General features: G+C 41.9%; 2 protein-coding genes across 2 annotated transcripts in view; one reads left to right on the top strand and one right to left on the bottom strand.

The window, feature by feature from the left end:
* Nucleotides 1-24,740, bottom strand: ZNF485 (zinc finger protein 485). The gene is given in 10 exon segments (XM_030844034.3): nt 1-1,863; nt 1,866-1,947; nt 1,949-2,202; nt 2,205-2,286; nt 2,288-2,622; nt 7,340-7,430; nt 7,907-8,033; nt 10,284-10,369; nt 10,767-11,051; nt 24,220-24,740. Coding segments are annotated over 5 exon segments (1,140 nt in total). The 5' UTR covers nt 2,597-2,622; nt 7,340-7,430; nt 7,907-8,033; nt 10,284-10,369; nt 10,767-11,051; nt 24,220-24,740; the 3' UTR covers nt 1-1,450.
* The window catches only part of ZNF239 (zinc finger protein 239), a 16,616-nt gene continuing 15,688 nt past the window's right edge, over nt 24,332-25,259 (top strand). Inside the window, 1 exon segment of the mRNA XM_060286874.2 lies at nt 24,332-24,375. The gene's annotated coding sequence lies outside the window, so the exon portion shown is untranslated.

The raw sequence follows: 25,259 nt of genomic DNA, 5'->3' as shown, positions 1-25,259 counted from the left end.
GCTGGGTAATATTCCATCATATATATGTGTATCTATATACCACCTCTTCTTTATCCATTCATCTGTCAGTGGACACAAGTGGCTTCCATGTCTTGGCTACTGTAAATAATGCTGCAATGAACATTAGGGTGCATGTATCTTTTTAAATTAGGGACTGCTGGATCATATGGTATCTGTTTTTAGTTTTTAAGGAGCCTCCATACTGCTCTCCATAGTGACTGTATCAATTTACCTTCCCACCAACAGTGTAGGAGGGTTCCCTTTTCTCCACACCCTCTCTAGCATTTATTGTAGACTTCTTGATCATGGCCACTCTGACCGGCGTGAGGAGATACCTCATTGCAGTTTTGATTTGCATTTCTCTAATAATTAGCAATCCTGAGCATCTTTTCATGTGCCTATTGGCCATCTGAACATCTTCTCTGGAGAAATGTCTATTTAGGTTTTCTGCCCATTTTTTGATTGGGATTTCATTTTTATTCTTTTTAATTGAGATGTATGAGCCGTTTGTATATTATGGAAATTAAGCCCTTCTCAGTCACATTGTTTGCAAATATTTTCTCCTGGTCCACAGGTTGTCTTTTTGTTTCGTTTATGGTTTCCTTTGCTATGCAAAGTTTGATTAGGTCCCATTTGTTTGTTTTTGCTTTTATTTCTTTTTCCTCGGGAGACTGACCTAAGAAAACACTGCTATGACTTATGTCAGAGAATGTTTTGCCTATGCTCTCTTCTAGGAGTTATATGGTGTCTTACATTTAAGTCTTTAAGCCATTTTGAATTTATTTTTGTGTACGGTGTGAGGGCATGTTCTAACTTCATTGATTTATTACATGCAGTTGTCCAGCTTTCCCAACGCCACTTGCTGAAGAGACTATCTTTTCTCCATTGTATATTCTCACCTCCTTTGTAGAAGATTAATTGCCCATAGGTGTTTGGGTTTATTTCTGGGCTCTCTATTCTGTTCCATTGAGCTACGTGTCTGTTTTTGTGCCAATACAATGCTGTTTTGATTACTGTAGCTTTGTAGTATTGTCTGAAGTCTGGGAGAGTTAGGTCTCTAGCTTTGTTCTTTTTTCTCAGGATTGCTTTCACAATTCTGGGTCTTTTGTGGTTCCCTGTAAATTTTAGGATTATCTGTTCTAGCTCTGTGAAAAATGTCATGGGTAATCTGATAGAGATCACATTAAATCTGTAGATTGCTTTGGGTAGTATGGCCATTTTCACAATATTAATTCTTTGCAATTTGCTTTTTTACCTTATCAAGGTATCATGGAGATATATCTATGGTTGTATATAGAGCTCTACCTCATTCTTTTCACTTGCTACATAGTAGCATTTAGGTTCTTGCTACATTTAAGTTCTTCAAATATTTCGCTAGTACAAACCATACTACAATGAACATCCTCACAAGTGAGAAGTTTTCCAGGATAGAGGGTCACAGATATATTCATTAAGTGTATAATTTATTGAATGTCTCCTCCTTGAGGGTCAAAAAGGAATAAACTATCTCTGCATGATTTACCAAACTAACTACATTTGATGGCTCTTTGTTATGAATTTTCTTATGTTGTTTGAGGTTTGAATTCTGAGGAAAAGCCTTCCCACATTCATTACATTCATAAGGTTTTTCTCCTGTATGGATTTTCTGATGTTCAGCAAGGCCAGAGCTATGCCTGAAGGATTCCCCACATTTCTTACAGCAATAGGGCTTTTCTCCAGTAAGAATTCTCTGATGTTCAGTAAGGGCTGAGCTCTTGCTAAAGGCTTTCCCACGGTCATTACATTGATGTAATGGGGTTTATTGATGGGGTTTATTTCCACTATGAGTTTTCTGATGTCCAGCAAAGGATGAGCTATACCTGATTTTCCACATTTACTACAGAGATAAGGTTTCTCTCCTGTATGCATTCTTTGATGACTAACATGACTTGAGCTTTTCCTAAATAAAGCATTTTCCACATTCATTACACTGATACTGTTTCTCACCAGTATGTATTCTCTGATGTTACAAGAGAGCTGAGTTATCCCTGAAAGTTTTCCCACATTCATTACATTTAAATGGCTTCTCTCCACTATATATTTTCACATAATGAGCAAGGCCTGAATTCTGAGCAAAGGCTTTCCCACAATCATTATATTTGTAGGGTTTCTAACCAATATGAAGTCTCTGGTGACTTAAAAGAATAGAATTATTTCTGAAAATTTTCCACATTCATTGCATTTATGGAGTTTCTCTCTAGAATGAATTTTCTGATGATTAACAAATGTTGACTGCTTCTTGAGAAAATTTCCCACATTTAACACATCTGAAACATTTCTTGCCTATGTAAATTTTATGATGCTTTAAAAGGGATGAGCTGCTCATAAAGGCTATCCCACATTCTTTACATTTATGGGGTTTCTCAGCAGTACGATTTCTCTGGTGGCTAATAAAGGAGGAATTATATTTGAAGACTTTCCCACATTCCTTGCATTTATAGTGTGTCTTCTCTATGCAACTTCTGCCTTCCCAATCCAGGCCTCTTTCCATCATGACACTTTTTGTTTGTTCTCCCAAATCAGATCTCTCAGAAGTATTTTGCTGTAGGGCTGACATCTTTGTTTCAAATATGTACTCCTGAACTGAAAAAAAATTTTTTAATTCAAATGTTCTCTATGTTGAAATACTGAAAATGAGAGCTGCACATGGATAAGAATAACATTCTATTCTGTACAACTAAAGGTCATGTAAAATTAATTCATCCCACTTGTGATTATTGCTAAGAAAAGATGGCAAGACTAAAAATGGGAGAAGTAAATAGGATCTAAGGAAACAGAAGTTATAAATATTGTGTTTAAAGAATGCAAGGAGCATCTAATAAGTTGGTAAGTTAGGAAGGTAACACAGGCAACACCAAAAAAGAAAAAAAGATAAAAATTTGAGGATAAACACAACTTTGGGGAGAAAACCAAGTATCACAAAGCAAGCCAGGATTACTAGGACAGACTCCTATAGGGAGGTACATTTGACAACATTGTAATATAACACTGTACATCTCCAAGAATTTGAGAATAACATTCCTCTGTGAGAATTTAGCAGACAACCAACATTTAATGGCTCAGAGATAAAGATATACACACACACACACACACATATATTTTTATTTTTATATACATTTATATTTATTAGCCTGAAGAGAAATTCCATTCATCAGATACTAGAGCTAAGACTTATTTTTTAAATGCAAAATTGGAGGTGAAGTCTGGTAATAAACAGCCCAGATCCTTCAAATAGCCTTTGATGGGATATGTATTTAATGTGTAATGATTAAGCTAGAGAAAATTTCAAGATTCTGATTGTAAAGGTAAGTGGAAGCAAATCAGTCATATGAAGAGAAAGGCACTCTTATGGATTCATGTTCTGTGACAAAGGTAACTTTGCAGAGCAGCAGTGAAAAGGAGACTACACTGGCATATTGGGGGGAGGGAGGAGTAAACATGAACCCTATCTCATACCATGCACAAAAATCAATTCTAACAGGATGGCAAATCTAAATGTAAAAGATAATCAATAAAGCTTCTAAAAGTTAACACAGAAGAGTATCTTTATAAACTTGAAGAAAGGAAAGTTTTATTAAACAGTACACAAAACACAATGACAAGAAAGGAAAAGATTAATAAAATAGAGCTCATTAAAATTAAAACCCCCATTCATCAAAAGGCCACTGTTAGTGAAAAGCAAACCACAGAGAGAAGGGCAATACAACATATATAATCAACAAAGAGTTTTTTTTTAATAGACACTCCATAAAAGATGACATATAATGGCCAATAAACATTTGAAATGTCCTCCACCCCATTAGATATCAGGGATATGGATATTAAGACAAAATGAGGGACTTCCCTGGTAGCACATTGGTTAAGAATCTGCCTGTCAATTCAGGGGACACAGGTTCAAGCCCGGGTCTGGGAAGATCCCACATGCTGTGAAGCAACTAAGCCCGTGCACCACAACTACTAAGCCTGCACTCTAGAGCCTGCAAGCCACAACTACTGAAGCCTGCGCGCCTAGAGCCCATGCTCTGCAACAAGAGAAGCCACCGCAATGAGAAGCCCACGCACCGCAACAAAGAGTAGCCCCCGCTCTCTGCAACTAGAGAAAGCCCGCGTGCAGCAACAAAGACCCAACACAGCCATAAATAAATAAATAAATAAATAAATAAAAGTAAAATAAAGTTCTAAAAAAAAAAGAAAGACACTACGAGATACACGATACACCCAAAGAACAATTAACTTCAAAGGACTGACAATATTAAGTGTTGACAAGGATATGGAACAATGAGTACTCTCACATAAATAGGTACAAAACTTTGAAAAACTATTTGGCATTATGTACTAAAGTTGAATATATGCATATGCTATAAACTAGAAATCCCAACCCAAAAGAAATGTATCCACATATGAACCAAGCAATAACATATATGAAACGTTCATACCATTTGTAATTCTCAAAAGCTAGAAACATCCCCAATATCCATCCAAAATATGAGATAATGAAATACTCTATTGCAGTAGTTTTAAAAGCCTGGTCTCCAGATCAGTAACAACAGCATCAGCATCACCTAAGAACTTGTAGAGATTTTCAGTCCACATTTCAGACCTAATGAATAAAAAGTGCTGAGGGTGGGGCCTAGCAATTATGTTTAAACATGCATTCTAATGATCCACAGGAAGGACAATGCATGAAAATGAATGAATCTCACAAAATGTTATGCATAAAAAGCCACATCAAAAAAATATACAGTTCCATTCATATAAAGTTAAAAAAACAGGCCAAAATAAATAGTGTTAGTTCAGGGGGAGGAGGAGAGTGTGGCTAATGATTAGAAGGGATCAGGTATGATTTAGTAGAGTACTGTCAGTTTTCTCTTTCTTGAGCTGAGTGCAGGTTACATGAATATTCATTTCAAAAATACCAATTTAGACCATATATATATAATCTACTCTTCTATATATGTGTTAAATTTTAAAAAGTTTCAAGAAAGAAAAAGGAAGGTTAGCTTATGACTCTCTTAATATTTTGATCAGAGAAATCAAAATACAAATTGCAAAATATCTAAAAAATTATGACAATAAAAACTACAATACGACCAAAACACTGAACAAACAGAAGTTTACAGCTTTAAATATTTATATTACATAAATAAGAAGAAAATTCAATGGATTAATTAATCAGCTATAAAAGGTTAGAAAAAGTAAATAAACCTAAGGGGAAAAAAAGGAGTTAAAGATTATAAAACAGAAAACAGTAACACTAGTAAATACATCTAAGAGTCTATAAAAAGTAAAACAAGCTAATGAAAGGGGGAAAATGGAAAAAAATAAATAAATAATGTAAATCATAAGAAAGTAACCATGAATATATAGGATAAAAGTAACCATAAATGTAAAGGATATATGTAGAATCATAAAAGTCTACTTTGTTCAATACTATGCAGATAAATTTGAGAACTTTAATTACTGGATATTTTTTAGGAAAATGTAAATTACCAAAACTGTTTCAAGAGACAGCAAAAATCTAGTTGGCCAAGTTACTATATAAGAGAGAATACTGCTAAAGAATTACCCCCCAATTCCTCTCCCCTGCTACCACAAAAAACAAGTTTAAAAAAAAACAAGAAAAACAAAAAAAAACACCCAAACCTTCAGGGAACCAGTTATCATGTGAATTAAATTATAACACAGAATGAAAACAGGAAGGATCAAAAATTTTCACAAAAATTATTACAAAATTTAAATCAAAACTCAATGAAAATGGCCCAATGAAAAAGAAAAATATAAACAAATTTCTTGTAAGTATCAATGCAAAAACTTAAATAAAACATTAGCAAAGAGTATCATCTACTGACATGTTAAAAGAATAATGTAATATGCCATGACCAAGTGGGGTTCTACTAAGAATGACAAGTCATTAAGATAATTAAGAATAAAATGTACCATATTAACAACCAAAAGGGAAAAGACAGATGTCATCTCCATATATGTTGAAAAGGCATTTGATAAAATTCAATATCTATGCTGAATTTAAAAGAATATTTCTTAATAAAAGACATGGATTAATACTTCCTTGTATAATAACATCTATCTATCCCAACCCAATACCAAAATTTAAACAGAAAGATTAAAGAATAAGGAAGACTGAGTTACTACTGTTACTCTATAAAGAATCTACACAAGCATTTAGGGGGGAAATGTTCAACATAGTGAAAACAAATGGAATTACTGAAAAGCATTAAAACACACACACACACACACAATTCCAGTTATAAAATAAGTCATGGCAACTCTAGTTAATAACACTGTAGTGCATATCTGTAAGTTGCTAAGACAGTAAACCTTACAACTTCTCATCACAAGAAAAATAATTTTTGTAACTATGTATGGTGACAGATGTTAACTAGACATATTATAGTGATCATTTCCCAATATATACAAATATTAAATCATTACATTGTACAACTGAAACTAATATAATGTTATATGTCTATTATATTTCAATTTTAAAAAAGAATAGTTTAGAGGTCTAAAGGAAAAAAAAAACAGTTTAAGCAAGATTATGCATCACTGGTATTTTCCATGAAACACAATTATAAAAGTTTCCCTGAAGATGATATAGGAAAAATGACAATTCACGTTTTAAAAGAAGGATACACATTTTAGGTGAGAGAAATATCCATGTTTAAAGATTCAGAACTGAACGATGACATGGAGAAAGTGACATATATAAATTTATGCAAAGTATACACAGAAAAAAATGAGAACCAAGGGCAAATGATAACAGAGAAAAGAAATAAAAGAAGACCAGAGGGAAAGGGAAGAAAGTGCTTCCCTATCAGTTTCTTTGCCAAAAATAGTAATCACCTGATAGTCAGGAAAATATGCTTATAACTGGAATCTGCCACTGCCCCACTGTATGATCAGGGATATGGATATTAAAACTAGAAAGGGTTAAATAGCCATTCGTCTAGCTAACCATAGGAGAATTTGGAAGACACTGAGAATGGACAGAAGGCAGGAACAAAGTGTAGCCTGACAAGTGCCTGAAAATGGGGAGGGAAACAACACATAAAGAGACTGATTTCCGGGTGTGAAGTCAGAGGCCGGAGGCCCTTGTGAAAGGAGCAGGAGTAGAAAGAATGAGAAAAATGGCAAGTCATTTGACATGAGGATGACGTTAAAAAGAGGCAACTAGTGTCAACTGCCACAGCCCTTCTGCATGGACGTGGACTCTCTAAGATGAGCCTTCTGACCAAGAACTCCCTCCTCACTGTTCTGTGTGCTGAGCTCCGGACTCACTCACCTGTATAAGTACCTGATGGAACCCCTTATACTTCCATCCATGGCTCTTCCATCCAACTGGGTTATTAGCTTGGGTTTGGAAGAGAGAAGCCCTGTTCACAGAGAAAGAAAAGGAACATGACTGTGGTTATGAGCACAAGGAGTTATCCCAAATCTCAGTCTCAACTTGGGGTCTACACAGAGCATGGATATGTCAGGAAGGCCTAGAGGGTGGTATCAAGGACATCCAAATCACAGTCATAGAAATGAAGGAGTGGAAGTCAGTTAGAAAACCAGGCCTCTTTGAGGACAGGAAACTCCTATTGTTGGTGGCAGATGAATGGGGACATGCAAAATTTAGAGAACTGGGCTAGACTGCACACAAAGCTGCCCATCTTAAACTCCGTACGGCTCTGACCTTTCTGAGTGAAAGGAGCATGAACTCCAGCCTCTAAGCCCACGGTAAAAACAAACAAACAAACAAAAACCTCCCGTTTTAAGAGTTTAAATACCCCCAAATCATTAACCCTGTGAAAATGCACAGTTGCCCAGCAGACCAATTTTGGGTTAAAGAGAAAAAAATCCTTACCCACAAACACCAGATTCCCATAGTTCTCCAGTATCACATCCCTGTACAGGGCCCGCTGAGCAGCATCCGGGTGTCTCCCTTCAATCTGGGTAAAGGCCACAGCCACATCCCCAAATGTCAGTGATCCCTGCAAAATCAAACCCAATTCCGTTCACCCAGGAACCGTTGACTCCCTTGCCCCTGAGGTAGGGAGCCAGGAAGGCCTCACTGGAGAAGGAAGGCAAGACATTCAAAGTCAGCTTCTGATAGCTCAGATTGTTTATGAGGAGAAAAGTGGGACACAGTTAACGAAAGGACCAACGAGGAACGTATATGACATCCTCGGAAAGCAGACTTGCTTCAGAGGAACGAAATATTAAAAGATAAGAGGCTGCAAAGTGAAGTGATTCGTGACCCCTCATACTTCAATCACACTGCCCTCCTCATGTTCTTCCAATATGCCTATCATGCTCGTTCCACCAGGCCTGGTATTTGCTCATCCCTCACTTAGTAGGGATGAAGTGAAATTGCTTAAATGTCACTTCGCCAGAAAGTTCTTCTTTAATCTTCTCCCATTTTCTACTACTTGCTATCCCATGACCCACTTTTTTTTTTTTTTCACAGGGTTTCTCACTGCCAGGCAGGAGAGGTTTAGATTTATGGTCAGTACACTCTATAATGAGAGCTCCAGGAGGGCAGGGACCACTTGGGTCACTGCTGTCTCCCCAGCCTAAAACACTGCCTGACACATGGGCATGTTCAAGGATGTGTCATTCAACAAATGAATAGAAACACTGAAAGACATGCAAAATGATACCGGCTTTATCCTAGAATTTACAGCGATAAATATGTATTTGTTAATTGCCATTCATAGCAATAACAACCTAATATGTACCAGGCACAGTGCTGAGCCCTAAGACATACAACATCTCTCTGTATTTCCACCAGAAATGTATAAAGTGTAAGGAACGGCACCAAGGAACGGCACCAAGAAACGGAGGAGAGCTTAAGCAAGCTTTATTTGGAAACGCTCCCGGGTGAGGTTCACTGGTCCGAGAGAAAGGGGCCAGAGAAGTCGCGCCTGGGCGAGGGTTTGGGCAGAATTTATAGGGGAAGAAGGGAAAGGGGTATTGTGAATCTGGGAGGGCGCAGGTTATTCCTTATTTGGTGGTCTCTTCGGGTATCGTGGACCGTTAGTCCCGCCCCTCGAAAGGCGGGAAGGCTGGGCCGGGTGGAAAGTTCCCAGGTCAGCTCCTGGAACTGGGTGGTCCGGAAAATCCCCAGGTCAGTTCCTGGAACTGGGTGGTCCAGAAAGTTTCAGTCTGATGCAACCTGTGAGTCTGATTTCGTTCCCCTGCCTCGGGCCAGTTGGCCTTACATAAAGTATATCTATTTTACAGCTAAGAATACTAAGGCTCAGAGAGTTGAAAAAACTTGCTCAAGGTCACAGGCTGGTTGAGTACACAATATTAAAAAGGAGCTACAGAAAGTGGTAATGAAACTATGGAGCAAACTAGAAGAAATAGCTATGGCATATTAAAAGGAAAAAATGGGTAAGTCTAAAATATACACATGCAAAGGTGTTTCAAATGAAATAATTTGATTCGCTAGGGTGATAGGAAGATGCGTAATCCTTAATTTTTAAAAATTTTTGTTACTCTTAGTTTGCATAATAAATACTCAACTATTTACTACTTCCTTCAAAATGTTCATTACCTCCTGTCAACTTCTCAAAGTCCTTCAAAACCCAGTTTTCTCCAGGATTAAGGCAAATTCCAACCTGGCATTCTAGACACTGAACGTTTCCAACTTTCTCTGGGGCTAGCTCATTCATGGTTCAGATGTAACGGCTTCACTCATGTTGCAGCGCCTTCCCCTAGTCACCCCAAACTCTCCAAATATGCAAATTTCATTTATTCTTCAGTAAGAACCGTAATGATCACCACCACTACCACCACCCCACCCTAAAGACTCCTCTGACCCCTGAAGGTCAAGAGAGCACTACCATGGCTGTGTCATGTGTATCATTCATGATTAACGTAAAGCCTGTTACGTCTTTTTATGCTACGTGTCTGTTTTTCCATTATCTCTGAGTTAGCAATGTCTTTGAGGTAACAGCTGTACCTTATTACAAAGTATGTTTCACTTTCTAGCACTCTAGAAAGCATGGGTACCAACAATCTATTTGGTGAATGACTCTGTAATGGGTAGAGAGAAGGACATGAAGGGATGACAGTGGGGAGAGGGGCCCCGTCTCTGTAGAGCTACAACCACTCCAGGATTGGCTCAGGCAGCTTGGTCCATACACTGGTCAGAGCATTTTCCAAGCAAGAGGCATAAACCCAACTTCATTTTGAAACAACAGAGATTTCTCAGGAAAAGGAAAAATCAAACTTACCTGGATCTGGGTTCTTGGTAGTCTTGGGGCCGTCTGTCCCCTGAACTGTTCTCCCAGGCAAGGACAAAGAATCTTGACTACGCCAACTTGGGAAGAAGAAAGGAAATATGAGGAAGTTCCTCCATGTTCGGTACTAGCTAGAACTCGCTCTCTGCACACTGAACGAGAACAGTCCGCCACCCTCCCTACTCCCCACAAAGGTCAAGAGGTGAAGGTGGCTAAGCGCAGGAAGAAAGGGCACGGAACGCCTGCCTGGAGCCCGGCCTTGCAGCAAGCTCCAGGCCAAGCTCTGACTGTGAGTCAGTCAGGCACCTTCGCCAACACATGTGGAAAGTCTCGTCGGAGACTCAATCCCTGGGTCTCAGCGCAAGCCTTTAAACCTGGGACAGCACGGCTCCTGGGGTTGGGGCCCCGCTCACATCTGCCCGCCCCTCCTAGCCCGCTCTTTCCTCAACTTGCCCCTCGGGGAAAGGAGGAGCTCACCAGGTCTTTGTGCCCCAGTCCGGCGGCAGCCGTTTACGACCTAGCTGGGAGGGTTGGGCCAGAAAGCTGCGCACGCTGAGGAGCCGTGACCACCCTCACTGTTCTCCTCACAGAAGAGACACTGGTGCAAGCCGAGCACGCCGGTGCCGCGCTCTACTCAAACGGAGGCGGGCAGGGCCGGAAACGGAAGTGGCCGCGGAGGCCTCTGGGAAATGTAGTCTTGGATACAGTCCGGCGTCTTAGATTCTTCATCCTATTTGCGCACGTTGGCATCACCTGGAGAGACTGAAAAATTAATTGCGCCTTGGTCCCAACTCCACAGATTTTGCGTTAATGCTCTGGGTGTGGTCCTGGCATCGGACCACACCCAGAGCTCCCAAACGATTTTAATATTCAGCCAAGATTTGCACCCACTGCTAGAAACTGGTCTGGATCTGAAAAACATGTTTTAGGTTACTTTGGAGGAGCTATTTATGGTTTGTTCATTTGTTTGTTTCCAAGTAATCCAGTTTTAATATCAAAGAAAAAGCATGTTAGAAAAGCATAGCACCCAGAACATTAAAAATTAGTTTCTCACCATTAACTGACACAGAAGATGGAACAAGATTGAATCCGTTTTAACAAATGTATTATTAAAAAATTCTACTTATGGGCTTCCCTGGTGGCGCAGTGGTTGAGCGTCCACCTGCCGATGCAGCGAACACGGGTTCGTGCCCCGGTCCGGGAATATCACATATGCCGCAGAGCGGCTGGGCCCGTGAGCCATGGCCGCTGAGCCTGTGCATCCGGAGCCTGTGCTCTGCAACGGGAGAGGCCACAACAGTGAGAGGCCCGCGTACCACAAAAAAAAAAAAAAAATTCTACTTATAAAATCCAGCAGTTTGACAGCTTAGGAAGGAAAAATATATCTTTCATTCAATTAGGACTTTTCATTTAAAAGAAAATTCCTCTGAATGGAGCATTTATTCACCAACCTAACAATGATTAACCAATGCCCCAGTATGTGCCACTCACTTTTCTAGATGCTAAGGATAAAGCAGTTGTCAGGACTCCCTCCTTCACCAAACTTTAGTCAGGATCCTGTGAATCCTCTTCTCCTCTAGACCTTGTCTTTGGCCTGCTGAATCCAATTTTAGTAAAGAATCCTGCGAATACAGTTCATCAAGAATTCTCCCACCCTTGGTATCTAATCAAGTTCCTTTCTACCTCCCCTTGATACCTAACCAATTTCTTAGTAATTTTCCATTTACTCCCTCACCCTGCCAGTTGGCTATAAATCCCCACTTGTCCCTGTTGTACTGGGGGTAAGTTCAAGCTCTCTCCCTACTGCAGTAGGCTTGAATAAAGCCCTCTTTGCAGGTTTCAACAAGTGTCAGAATAATTTCTCTTTAACACAGTGAAAAAATAATGTTCCTCCCCTCAAAGACCTTACATTCAAATAGGGGGCAGGAAGAGAGAGATTAAACAAAAGCAAGGTAAGGAGATGGGAGGAGGATTCTTATTCAATACAGAGCTGTATGAACTGCCCTCTTTGATAAGAGATCATACAAGCAGAGTCCGAAGGAAGTAAGGTAACAAGGAGGAGTGTATCTGTGGGAAGTCTGGTCCAGGCAGAGGAAACAGTAGATGCAAAGCCACTACAGAGAGCGTGCTTGGTTTATTTGAGGAACAGAAACAGGTCAATGAGGTTGGAATACTAAAGACATAAGAAAAAACCAGATCATGTTTGTGATGACTAATTTCATGTGTCACCTTGACTGAGCTAAGGGATGCCCAGATAGCTTATAAAATATTATTTCTGGGCCCACCTGTGAGGGTGTTTCCAGAAGAGATTAATATATGAATGGTGAACTGAGTAAAGCAGACTGCTCTCCTCAATGTGGGTGGGCAACATCCAATCTACTGAGAGTCTGAATAGAATTTAAAAAGCAGAGGAAGGGAGATTGGTCTCCCCACTTGAGCTAAGACATCTATCTTCTCCTGCCCTCAGACCTTCAAATTTGGTCTCTCCACTTGAGCTAAGACATCCATCTTCTCCTGCCCTCAGACCTTCAGATGCTGGGACTTACGTCAGCATATCATTCCTCCCTTCTCAGGCCTTCGACCTCCAACTGGGAGTTATGCCATTGGCTCCCCTAATTCTCAGGCCATCAGATACAGACTGAACTATACCACTGGCTTTCCTAGTTCTCCAGCTTGCAGACATCAGATCATTGGACTTCTAAGTCTCCATAACCACAGGAGCCAATTAATTAATTAAATACACACACTACTGGTTCTGTTTCTCTAGAGAACTCTGCTTAATACAAGGTTGGTCCTTTCAGTCCACTATAAAGACACTGGCTCTTATTTCAACTGAAATAAGAAGCCATCAGAATGTGGAGAATTCAGAATCCTCATTGGTTGTTAGTAGGATCATAAAATAGTGCAGTCACTTTGGAAAATGCCTGGCAGTTCCTCAAAATGATAAATATGGAGTTACCATATCACTCCATGATTCCATTCCTAGATACCTAACAAAGAACAATGAAAATATACATCCACACAAAAATTTGTATATAAGTGTACATAGCAGTGTTATTCATTAGAGCTAAAACTGGAAATAACACAAATGTACAACAACCGGTGAATGGATAAACAAAATATGGTATATCCAAACAATGGAATAATATTTGGCAATAAAGTTAATGAAGTACCGATACATGCTACATAATCAATGAACTTTGAAAATATAATCCTAAGTGAAAGAAGACAGTCACAAAATATAACATACTGTATGATTCGACTTATCTGAAATGTCCAAAATGTCAAATTCCATAGAGACAAAAATAGATAAATGGTTGCTAGCAAATGGAGGAAAGGAGGAATGGAGAGATACTATTGCTGGGTATGGAGCTTCTTTTGGGAGTAATGAAATGTTGTAAAATTAGATAGTAATTATATTAGTTTCCTAGGGCTGCTGTAACAAAGTGCCACAAACTTAAACAACAGAAATTAATTTTGTCACACTTTTGGAGGCCAGAAGTACAAAACCAACATGTCAGCAGGGTTGGTTCCTCCTCAGACTTTGGGTAGAATCCTTCCTTGACTCTTCCTAGGTTCTGGCGGTTGCCATCAATCCTTGGCTTACATTCTCCCTGTGTGTCTCTGTCTTTATGTGGTACTTCCTCTTATAAGGACAACTAGTTATATTGGATTAGAGCCCAACCTAACAACCTCATCTTAACTTGATTACATCTGCAACAACCCGATTTCAAATAAGGTCACATTTTGGAGTACTGGGGGTTAGAACGTCAACGTATGAAGGCGGGTGGGAACACAATTCAACTCATAAAATTTAGTTTTGTGTTTTGTTCCTTAATGTTTTGCCTTTAATACTGTGTAATGTATTCTTTACAGTTCACATCTTATGAGATAGTATCTAAGTTTGTCTCAAATGGATAGATAATTTTTCAGCACCATTCATTGAAAAGTCTTTTTGTTCCTCCACTAAATTGAAATGCCATCATTATCTTATGTCACACTATACAGTCTCCTAAACAAAAGTTGTGGGGATTTCTTAACCTGTGCTGTTTTCTAGAAGCAAAGGGCTCAGATAAAGTTCAACACTCTTACTATTAATAAGGAGTGGTTAAATATATTATAGTAAATCCATATGACAAAATACTAGGCAACCATTAAAAATATCAACATAGGGCTTCCCTGGTGGCGCAGTGGTTGAGAGTCCGCCTGCCGATGCAGGGGACGCGGGTTCGTGCCCCGGTCCGGGAGGATCCCACGTGCCGTGGAGCGGCTAGGCCTGTGAGTCATGGCCGCTGAGCCTGCGCGTCTGGAGCCTGTGCTCCGCGGTGGGAGAGGCCACAACAGTGAGAGGCCTGCGTACCGCAAAAAAAAAAAAAAAAAAAAAAACTCTAAAAAAATATCAACATAGATATAGACATATGTTACATAAATGTGCTGACAAAATATTGTTGAGTGAAAAAATCAGTTTCCAAGACAGCCTGTATAGTTTAATCCCACATACTACCTCACATAATAATGAGAAATGCCAGAAAAGTACTCAGCAAAGATCTCCTGCAAGATATGACTCAACCTATGCAAAGTCCTGTGATAAACCTTCTATTTGAATTATCTCTTTTAATCCTCAAAGCAACCCTATGAGGTAGGTACTATTACTATCCTCAATAGCAAAAACTTTTTGTTAGAGAAATTTCAAATTATACACAACATAGAATAATACGAGCCACTATGTATCCATAACCTAGATTCGATAAATATCAAGATCCTGCCCATTTTCTTTTATCTATCAATCTCCCCTCCCTTTTGGTATTCTGGGAAAACTGGACAGCTACACGTAAAAGGACAAAATTAGAACACTCCCTAACACCTTACACAAAAATAAACTCAAAATGGATTAAAGACCTAAATGTAAGGCCAGACACTATAAAACTCTTAGAGGAAACCATAGGCAGAACACTCTTTGACATAAATCACAGCAACATCTTTTTGACCCACCTCTTAGAGTAATGAAAATAAAAACAGAAATAAACAAATGGGACCTAATGAAACTTAAAAGCTTTTACACAGCAAAGGAAACCATAAACAAGACAAAAAGACAACCCTCAGAATGGGAGAGAATATTTGCAAGCAAAACAACTGACAAAGGATCAATCTCCAAAATATACAAGCAGCTCATGCAGCTCAATATCAAAAAAACAAACAACCCAATCAAAAACTGGGCAGAAGACCTAAACAGACATTTCTCCAAAGAAGACATACAGATGGCCAACAAACACATGAAAAGATGTTCAACATCACTAATCATTAGAGAAATGCAAATCAAAACTATAATGAGGTATCACCTCACACCGGTCAGAATGGCTGGCCATCATCAAAAAATCTACAAACAGGGGCTTCCCTGATGGCGCAGTGGTTAAGAATCCGCCTGCCAATGCAGGAGACCCGGGTTCGAGCCCTGGTCCAGTAAGATCCCACACGCCACAGAGCAACTAAGCCCATGCGCCACAACTACTGAGCCGGTGCTCTAGAGCCTTTGAGCCACAGCTACTGAAGCCCGTGCAGCTAGAGCCTGTGCTCCGCAACAAGAGAAGCCGCCGCAATGAGAAGCCCACACACCGCAATGAAGCGTAGCCCCTGCTCGCCACAACTAGAGAAAGCCTGCGCACAGCAACAAAGACCCAATGCAGCCAAAAATAAATAAATAAATTTATATTTTAAAAAAAAATCTACAAACAATAAATGCTGGAGAGGGTGCAGAGAAAAGGGAACCCTCCTGCACTGTTGGTGAGAATGTAAATTGATACAGCCACTATGGGAAACAGTATGGATGTTCCTTAAAAAACTAAAAATACAACTACCATATAACCCAACAATCCCACTACTGGGCATATACCCAGAGAAAACCATAATTCAAAAAACCACATGCACCCCAATATGCATAGCAACATTATTTATAACAGCCAGGACATGTAAGCAACCTAAATGTCCGTCAACAGAGGAATGGATAAATATGTGGTACATATATACAATAGAATATTACTCAGCCATAAAAAGGAATGAAATTGGGTCATTTGTAAAGACATGGATGGACCTAGAGAGTATCATACAGAGTGAAGTCAGAAAGAGAAAAGCAATCGTATAATAACGCATATACTGGACTCTAGAAAAATGGTATAGATGATCTTATCTGCAAAGCAGAAATAGAGACACAGACATAGAGAACAAATGTATGGATACCAAGGGGAAAGGGGTGGGGCAGGAGGAATTGGGAGACTGGGATTGACACATATACATTATTGATACTATGTATAAAATAGACAACTGATGGGAACATACTATATAGCACAGGGAACTCTACCTAATGCACTGTGGTGACCTAAATGGGAGGCAAGTCCAAAAGGGAGGGGATTTCTGTATGTGTATGGCTGATTCATTTCGTTGTGCAGTGGAGGCTAACACAACATTGTAAAGCAACCATACTCCAATAGAAATTAATTTTAAAAAGTTTAAAATCTTTTTTTAATTTAAAAATTAAATAAAATTAAATAAATTTCAAAATATACACAACATAGAATAATACAACAAGCTTCTAGGTATCCATAACCCAGATTCAACAAATATCAAGATTATGCCCATTTTTTTTTTCTTTTTTTAAAATTTTATTTATTTTATTTTTGGCTGCTTTGGGTCTTTGTTCCTGCACACGGGCTTTCTCTAGTTGCAGCTAGCGGGGGCTACTCTTTGTTGTGGTGTGCGAGCTTCTTATTGCGGCGGCTTCTCTTGTTGCAGAACACGGCTCTAGGCGCATGGGCTTCAGTAGTTGTGGCATGCGGGCTCAGTAGTTGTGGCTCACAGGCTCTAGAGTGCAGGCTCAGCAGTTGTGGCACACGGGCTTAGCTGCTCCACAGCATGTGGGATCTTTCCAGACCAGGGATCGAACCCGTTCCCCTGCATTGGCAGGCAGATTCTTAACCACTGAGCCACCAGGGAAGTCCCGTGCCCATTTTCTTTTATCTATCAATCTCCCCTCCCTTTTGGTATTCTGGATTTTTTTTTTTTTTTTTTGGACATGCCACGCAGCACATGGGATCTTAGTTCCCCAACTAGGGATCGAAGCCGCACCCCCCCTGCAGTGGAAGTGCAGAGTCTTAACCACTGGACCGCTGGTGAAGTCCTGGTTTTCTGGCTTATTTAATGAGGTATATACCTGACTCAGGGCATTTTATTTTATTTTTTACATTGTACCATTGTCACACTGTAAAAAAATAAATACTTTGAGAGACTGAATATGCAAATGGACAACAGCAAGACCACATAAAAAACAATCTGCAGGGCTTCCCTGGTGGCGCAGTGGTTGAGAGTCTGCCTGCCGATGCAGGGGACACGGGTTCGTGCCCCGGTCCGGGAGCATCCCACATGCCGCGGAGCGGCTGGGCCTGTGAGCCATGGCTGCTGAGCCTGTGCATCCGGAGCCTGTGCTCCGCAACGGGAGAGGCCACAACAGTGAGAGGCCCGCATACCAGAAGAAAAAAAAAAAAAAAAACAATCTGCAGCAACCAGCCCAGAAAACCAACCCATTACCTACAGTAAGTAGCCCACGAAATCAGCCTGCTGTAAGTCAGACTTGTAAGAAGTCAGGTCACCATCTCTAGCACAATCAGTCTAGGAAGCCAAACTATCAATCACCCCCCAAAATGTCTGGTCTTGATTAATAACTGTGAGTATCCCTAATTTTTGTGCCCACTTCCAACTTAGGACCAACCAGAGAAAACCAAATATACTCCCCAACCAATCACATAAGATGCTCTCTTGAAGTCAGCCCCCTCTAGTTTCCTTTCGCCAACAACCTGCGAACAGGGTGTACCTGAAGCCATTTCCCTCTTTTCCATTCTAAAGCCTTCCGACTCAGCTGCCTGCCTTCGAGTCTCTGCCAAAATGCAAATCATGGTGGCTGACTCCCTTGCCATTAGCTCCCTTGCCATTAGCAAGCTCTGAATAAACAGCCTTTGTTTATTCTCATTTGGTTGGTCATTTTCCCCACAAATTCTTTAATATCTAATATCCAGCCCATATTCAAATCTCCCTAAGTGCCTGACACATTTTTCTACCTGGTCTGTTTGAATCAGATAGGGGAGCATTTCAGGTTGGCCCTGGGTCCTTATGACATGATAGTAGTCATCTTTCACACTTCCTCACTCTCTGGAAGACAAGTTGTCTCAGGATAAAGCTATGCTTTGCCATGAAACAGCCATTTCTCCAGAGAGCCCTGGTTTCTTCAGTTTCCTGCAGTTTTGTGGATTCGTCCACAAACCGGAGCTTGTGGAGGAGCTTGTGGAACCTTAGCCATGTTTCAACAGTGTTCTCAGCTTCTTGCTGATGATTCCACTCAGAATGGGAAGCTAGGCTATCTGTTGGCAGTTTTGAGGTTCTGGGTTCCACGACCCTCACTATCTCAGCACAGCTGCTGAAACCTAGTGGTGGTTTGACCTGACCCATTCTGGAATTTGAGGGGAGACCCTGACTCTGGTTTTGTTAAAGATATTGTCCAGTGGGATGTTTCTCTGCTATACTGGTGACTCAGCCCATTTTTATGAGTGACTTGAGGAGATTCAAAAACTCTGCTGCCAGCAACATGGATGAACCCAGAGATTATCATACTAGGTGAAGTAAGTCAGAAAGACAAATACCATATGATATCACTTACATGTGGAATCTAAAATATAACACACATGAACATATCTACAAAGCAAAAACAGACTCACAGACATAGAGAACAGATTCGTGTTTGCCAAGGGGGATGCAGGGTGGGGGAGGGATGGATTGGGAGTTTGGGATTAGCAGATGCAAACTATTATATATAGAATGGAAAAACAACAAGGTCCTACTGTATAGCACAGGGAACTATATTCAGTATCCTGTGATAAACCATAATAGAAAAGAATATGAAAAAGAACGTGTATATATATGTTTACATATGTATAACTGAATCACTTTGCTGTACAGCAGAAATTAACAAAACTTTGTAAATTAACTATACTTCAATAAAATAAGATTTTAAAAAACTCTGCTGCCGTAAGGATCTTTCCCTACTCCCCACTTTTTGTTGTTGTTGTTTTTGTTTGTTTGTCTTAGCAGATGAGGAAGGTTTAGAGAGGCTAAAAAATGTAGTCTCAGTTTGCTCACATGCAAAACAGTTAATAATCTCTGCTTGCTTACTTCCCAGGGCTGCTGTGAGAATTAACCGGGATAACGGAAATGAAAAGTCAGAGATTCAAGGAGAGGGACGCCGCAGACAGCAAGGGCAGACACACCTGGAGCAGGTGCAAAACATCCTCCATGGTGCCTCGGTCTCCAAGGGCATGCCCCTAATGACCGCTGCCACCCGAACGTCAATAATGAGAATGGTACGGCTAACTTATACTGCCCAGCACGCTGATAAGCACCATTCACACATTGTTTTATGCAGTCCTCACCACAGCCTGAAAGGGGAGAGTATCGTAAGCCTCAAAGGGGAAAGTATCGTAAGCCTCATTTTATGGAGGAGGAATTCAGGGATTAGTGACTGATACATTTGTTCACAAAGGTGCAGTTTTCTGTTGGCAGAACCTGTATTTAAACCCAGACCGTCTCACCCACAGCCCCCGCCTTTAGCTGCTCTGCTTTGGCTTCTGAAATGGAGAAGGTGGGAGTTTTCACTGAAGATGATGGAAGGACAGAGGACAGAGGACAGGATGAGCCAGAAGGGGCTGGTTAGGACTCTCCCTGTTGAAAGGTTTTGGGCAGCTAGCTGCAGAGCCTTTTTCTCTGAGGCAGGTGACTCAGTTGAAGGCAGGGCTTAGCACATCTTTTGGGTTAGCCTACAAGAGATCAATTACCCACTTAGAGTCTTTCAAGGAGTTCTTGGAAGCATACCCCTCCTCTAGGGTTGCCAGATAAAATGTAGCATGCCCAGTAACATCTGAATTTTAGAAAAACATTGCAGGGGACACATATTTTCTTAAAAACTATTCATTGTTTATCTGAAATTCAAATTTAGCTGGGCATACTGTATTTTCATTTGCTCAATCTGGCAACCCAACCCTCTTCACTCCATACAGATCTTTGTTTTAAAACATCTCTATTATCCTAATACAACATCTAAAAAGCCACAGATTTTGGTTTAAAGATTTCTAGATCTTTAGGGATATCCTACGATACATTTAACCTTGGATTGAGGGGACAACCTTTAAGTTGTTATCTACTCATTAGAGTCCTTAGTTGGCTATACCCAACATCTTTCAGAAAGTCAACATGTGGAGTGTGAATAAAGGTGAGAAGCACAGCAACAGCACACAATAAGGGAGAAAGAGGATGGGGGAGAAGAGAGGATTCATAACACTGAAAACCACTGAAACCCTCCTCATCCCCAGTGCTAGTGGAGCCCTGCAGAGAAACATCATTTCATGTGACAAGGTAGAAAGAATATACTCACTGAGTGGTTTTGAATGAGTAAGTGCAGGAATGATGCTGAGTTGCTCCTAGCAGCATGTGAACTATAATGATGAGTTTCTACAGCCCTGAGGCCATCTTTCCTGAACCCCTAGCAGGGCAGCACCAAGAGCCCTTCATTACTGGGCAAGATTAACTTCCCTCCTCCCTCCCCTCCTGCTTGCCTGGGTGCACCTGAACAATTCTCTTCTTTTCTCTGGGCCTCAATCCTCAGTCTGAAAAGTGAAGACAGCTGGATGAGACCCTGCTTATCACCCTCTCCATTTCCGTGGCTTTTGAGGACATTTTGGCAACAGTATGTGTAATAGAGCTGGAGACATTCTTAGAACTCACAGAGATCTGGAAGGAGGGAGCTGTGTGCCTCTGCTCCAGTCAGAAGCCAGCCTGGTTGCGGAAAGGGCTCAAATCTACATAGGAGCCCTGGACTCCTTTTTCCAGTTCCAACTATGGTTTCTCCAGCTTTCCTAGAAGTCCACCATGGCCAGAATTGAATCTGCCACCAACCAGCTTGGTCAGGTGCATTTCTGTGTCAGAGTGATCCCCAGTAGGCTGGACTGGGAGGCAGGGCTCAAGGGGGCCAACAGAAACTCCTTTCCTCATCTCTAAACTGACCTGTTCCAATTGTGATTACCTTGAAAAGATGAAGAGACAGATGGGCTATAGTGAAAGTGACCCCAGTTCAATACCCAAGGTGCTGAGTTTGGATCCTGGCTCTGCCATTTACCAGAAGCAGGATCTCAGGCAAGTCACTGCCTCTCTCTCTCATCCTCTGTGACTTCATTTTAAGAATAGTGAGGAAGAACCGTACTCCACAGTACTGTTTATAGGCAAGGATGAACTTTGGGCCATGAGCCCAGAGCAGGTCATCCAGGAGGAAATGGAAGTGCCTCCACCTTTCTTTCTGTGTGTCTCCCAAGGGCTCCCCAGATAAGACCTAAAGACTCAGGTGCTCCCTGACTAGTGTGCCACCAGATCCCAAGACCTTAACATGCAGAAGATGTAGGCCCCAAACGAAGACTTCCCAGGTTTTTATAGAATGAAAATTGATAATAGAGAAGAGAGATAGGAATGCCCTGATGTGTGAGAAAGGGGATAAGATGCAGGGCACAAATGGAGAGTTTTCTTAAATAGAAACTGGGGCTGTTCATTCAGAATAGAAAGTAGAGCATACAGACTCCAATGCAGAGAGGTGGGCAGATGCGCTTATGTAAAGGTATGAAAGCTCTCTTTTCTCATAGAAAGCAAAAGTCATCAGCTGTGAGCAAGATGGAAGGAGTTGCTGGAGGCTTGAAGAAACAGGAGAAACTGTGAGATAGTCATTTAGGAAAATGGATGGACTAAGAAAATGTAATAGGATAGTTGGGCAGCATTAAGGGCCCACTTGACCTTAGCAGTCATAAATTGAAAGTGAGACCAATCATCAGAGCCATGTGTTTTTCTCAGGCCACACCTGCTACACAGGTACAGGTGTGGAACAGGCAGGGAGTTGGATTCAACTAGATTTGGTGTGTGATCAGGAGAATAAAACCAAGTAAGTTAGGGTCAAGAGACTGATCATAACGATAGGCCACTACCTCTAAACTGGGTGAGGTGGGAAGCGAGAACATGAAGGGGTGAGAGTCAGAGCAAGAGTGATAGAATCAATGGATAGAGAAGCAGTAGGTCCTGGCGAGACAGTTTGTGTTCCCCAGACAAAAGGCAGAGGAGCCTCAGAGATATGTCTTAGGCCCCCCAAAAATGTCCATGTCCCAATCCCCAGAAACTGTGAATATTACCTTATAGGGCAAAAGGAACTTTGCAAATGTGATTAAAATAAAGGTCATGATGTTGAGAGATTATCTTGGATTAACCAGGTGGGCCTGATGTAATTGCATTAGTCCTTAATAGAGGGACACAGGAAAAGTCAGTGCCAGAAAAGGTAATGTGATGAGGGAAGCAGAGATTGGAGTCATGGGCTTTGAAGATGGAGGAAGAGGCCACAAGCCAAGGAATACAGGTTGTGAACGTACCTTGGAAAAGGCAAGGAAACAGATCCTCCTCTAGAGCCTCAAAAAGGAACCAGCGGTGCCCACATCTTGACTTTAGCCCAATGAAACTGATTTCAGACTTCTGATCTCCAGAACTGTAAGGTAATAAATTTGTGTTTGTTGTATGTCACTAAGTTTGTGGTAATTTATTACAGTAGCAGTTGGAAACTAATACACCAAGAAGGGGAAAGATACAGAGGAGAGGTCTAGGTAACAGCTCTTTCACCCCCAGGATAAATCTGCAGGGAAAGTATTCTGGAAAGACCTAGTGGCCCTGTGTTACTCAGTGAAGGGTGAATGGAAAAGCCACTGGGGAGAATTTTGGTGCCACTCCCTTAAAGGCATTAGCAACTAAAAGGGTCTCAGTGAGCAAGGTTTCTATGTAAATCAGTGATACACAGTACTATCAAAATTTAAAAAGCAAACTGCAGGCCTGTATATACACAGCATGACCCCGTTTTTGTTTAAAAAGTGTATCTGTTTGTATAAACAGTTATGTCTGTGTATGTTTAAGAAACAGTTCTGACTGCTGAGTGTCACAGGACTGATTCCCTCATCTCCTCAGTCTTTGTTTCAATATCCCCTGTTTAAAACTGCAAGGCAACGACTTCCCTCGTGGCGCAATGGTTAAGAATACACCTGCCAATGCAGGGAACACGGGTTCGAGCCCTGGTCCAGGAAGATCCCACATGCTGTGGAGCAACTAGCCCATGCGCCACAACTGCTGAGCCCGCGCTCTAGAGCCAGCGAGCCACAACTACTGAGCCTGCGTGCCACAACTACTGAAGCTCGCGTGCCTAGAGCCCGTGTTCTGCAACAAGAGAAGCCACCACAATGAGAAGCGCACGCACCACAATAAAGAGTAGCCCCTGCTCACTGCAACTACAGAAAGCCCGCGGTCAGCAACGAAGACCCAACACAGCCAAAAAGAAATAAAAATAAAATTGCAAAGCATATCCCAACCTACACACCCCAGCACCATCATCCTCAATGCCCTGACCCAACTCCACTTTTTCCATAACACATAACCTTATAACACACTATACCTTTTATCATAATTACGTATTGCTCTAGTGGGAAATGCCACTAGAATTTAACATCCACAGTGATTTTTTTTTGTTTAAGTGTCTTGAACAGTTCTTGGAACATAGCAGGACCTCAAATAATGTTTGCCAAATGAACTTCAGAGGTGAGAAGGGGACACTCACTCCAAAATATTTTTTAAGGTAATGCGAAATTACGCGTGATATTTACGTTCTTTTCCCCCAGGAGCACTTTACCAAAACGAAAAACATTTTAATGGGCATTTCTAATATAATTCTTACGCGTTTTCAATAAAAACCAGGAGAACAACCTGAAGGACCTAGTCGCAGGCCTCACAAACTGAGAAAAGCACTCGGCGTTGGACAGAACCCTACCCTTGGGCTCAGCGCCTCGCGAAGCCTCAGGGTCAACGCCGGAAGTGGGCGCGGCCCACCCGCTGCTTTCTGGGACTTGTAGTTCGGGGCTGTAGGCGACGGAGCGGGGCCGTATAGCGAATCCTGTGCTTCCAGGTGTCGGATTCCACGTGGGAGGTGAGGGCGGTATGGCCGCTCGCGCAATCCGCGCGGCCTGCAGAGAAGCGTCTGGCTGTCGAGTTGTGGGAGTGCCGCGGGGGAGGCGCTGGGCCAAAGGGGCCCGGAAGCCTGGCGGGCGGCCGGGGGAGGGCGCGCATCTTGGCGGAAGTGCGAGCACGGGCCGCACGTGTGTCCGCTCGCCGCGGCAGCCGCTGCGTTCGCCGGTTCTGGCCGCGGTCACCTGAGGCCAGGCGGCCCCTAGCGCTAAGCCGGCCGCGGCTCCGAGAGGCCCTCCTCTCGCCTGCCTGAGCTCCGGCCTAGGCCGGCCTGGGAGCCTCGCAGTTGGCCGCACCGGCCTTTTACGCGCCGGTGACTGGCCTTATTCGAAGGAGGATTTCGGTGGACGTTAGGGGACCGAGAGGGGCTCCTGTGAGAGACCGAAGTTTCCGTCCCCACAGGCCTGTCCTCGCTGAAAAGAGATTGCGTCAGAGCCCCCGCACCCCAGAAACGAGTCAGGCCTTCAGGCGTCTCGGGCAGCCGAAATCTCTGCCGAGAGGCGACACACACATCCTACCGGAGAGCTCCTACTGCTCTAACTAGAGCGTTAGGGCAAAAATCGCAAAGCCTGGGGAAACGGGCACATCTTAGAGCTGCTGGGGCCAGTGGGAGTTTCTTACCCTCATGGGTTTGCGGGGGAGGCTTGGCCTGTTTGGTCCCAAGCCTAGTGGAGAGATGCGAGGGAGGTGCAGCTTGGAAAGACAGGAAAGGCACCCCAGGAGAGGGTGTGTGAAGGTAGCAGGAGCTGATTAACTTTTTTCCTACAGTCTTGCTGGACTGCTTAGTCTATGTCCTGCAAGGTGGACTTGATTTTCATGGTTTTTTCGCTTTCTCTAACTCTACTT

The sequence above is a fragment of the Globicephala melas genome, chromosome 16, assembly GCF_963455315.2.
Source record: "Globicephala melas chromosome 16, mGloMel1.2, whole genome shotgun sequence".
Taxonomy (NCBI): domain Eukaryota; kingdom Metazoa; phylum Chordata; class Mammalia; order Artiodactyla; family Delphinidae; genus Globicephala; species Globicephala melas.
This window is presented reverse-complemented; position numbering and strand designations above follow the sequence as displayed.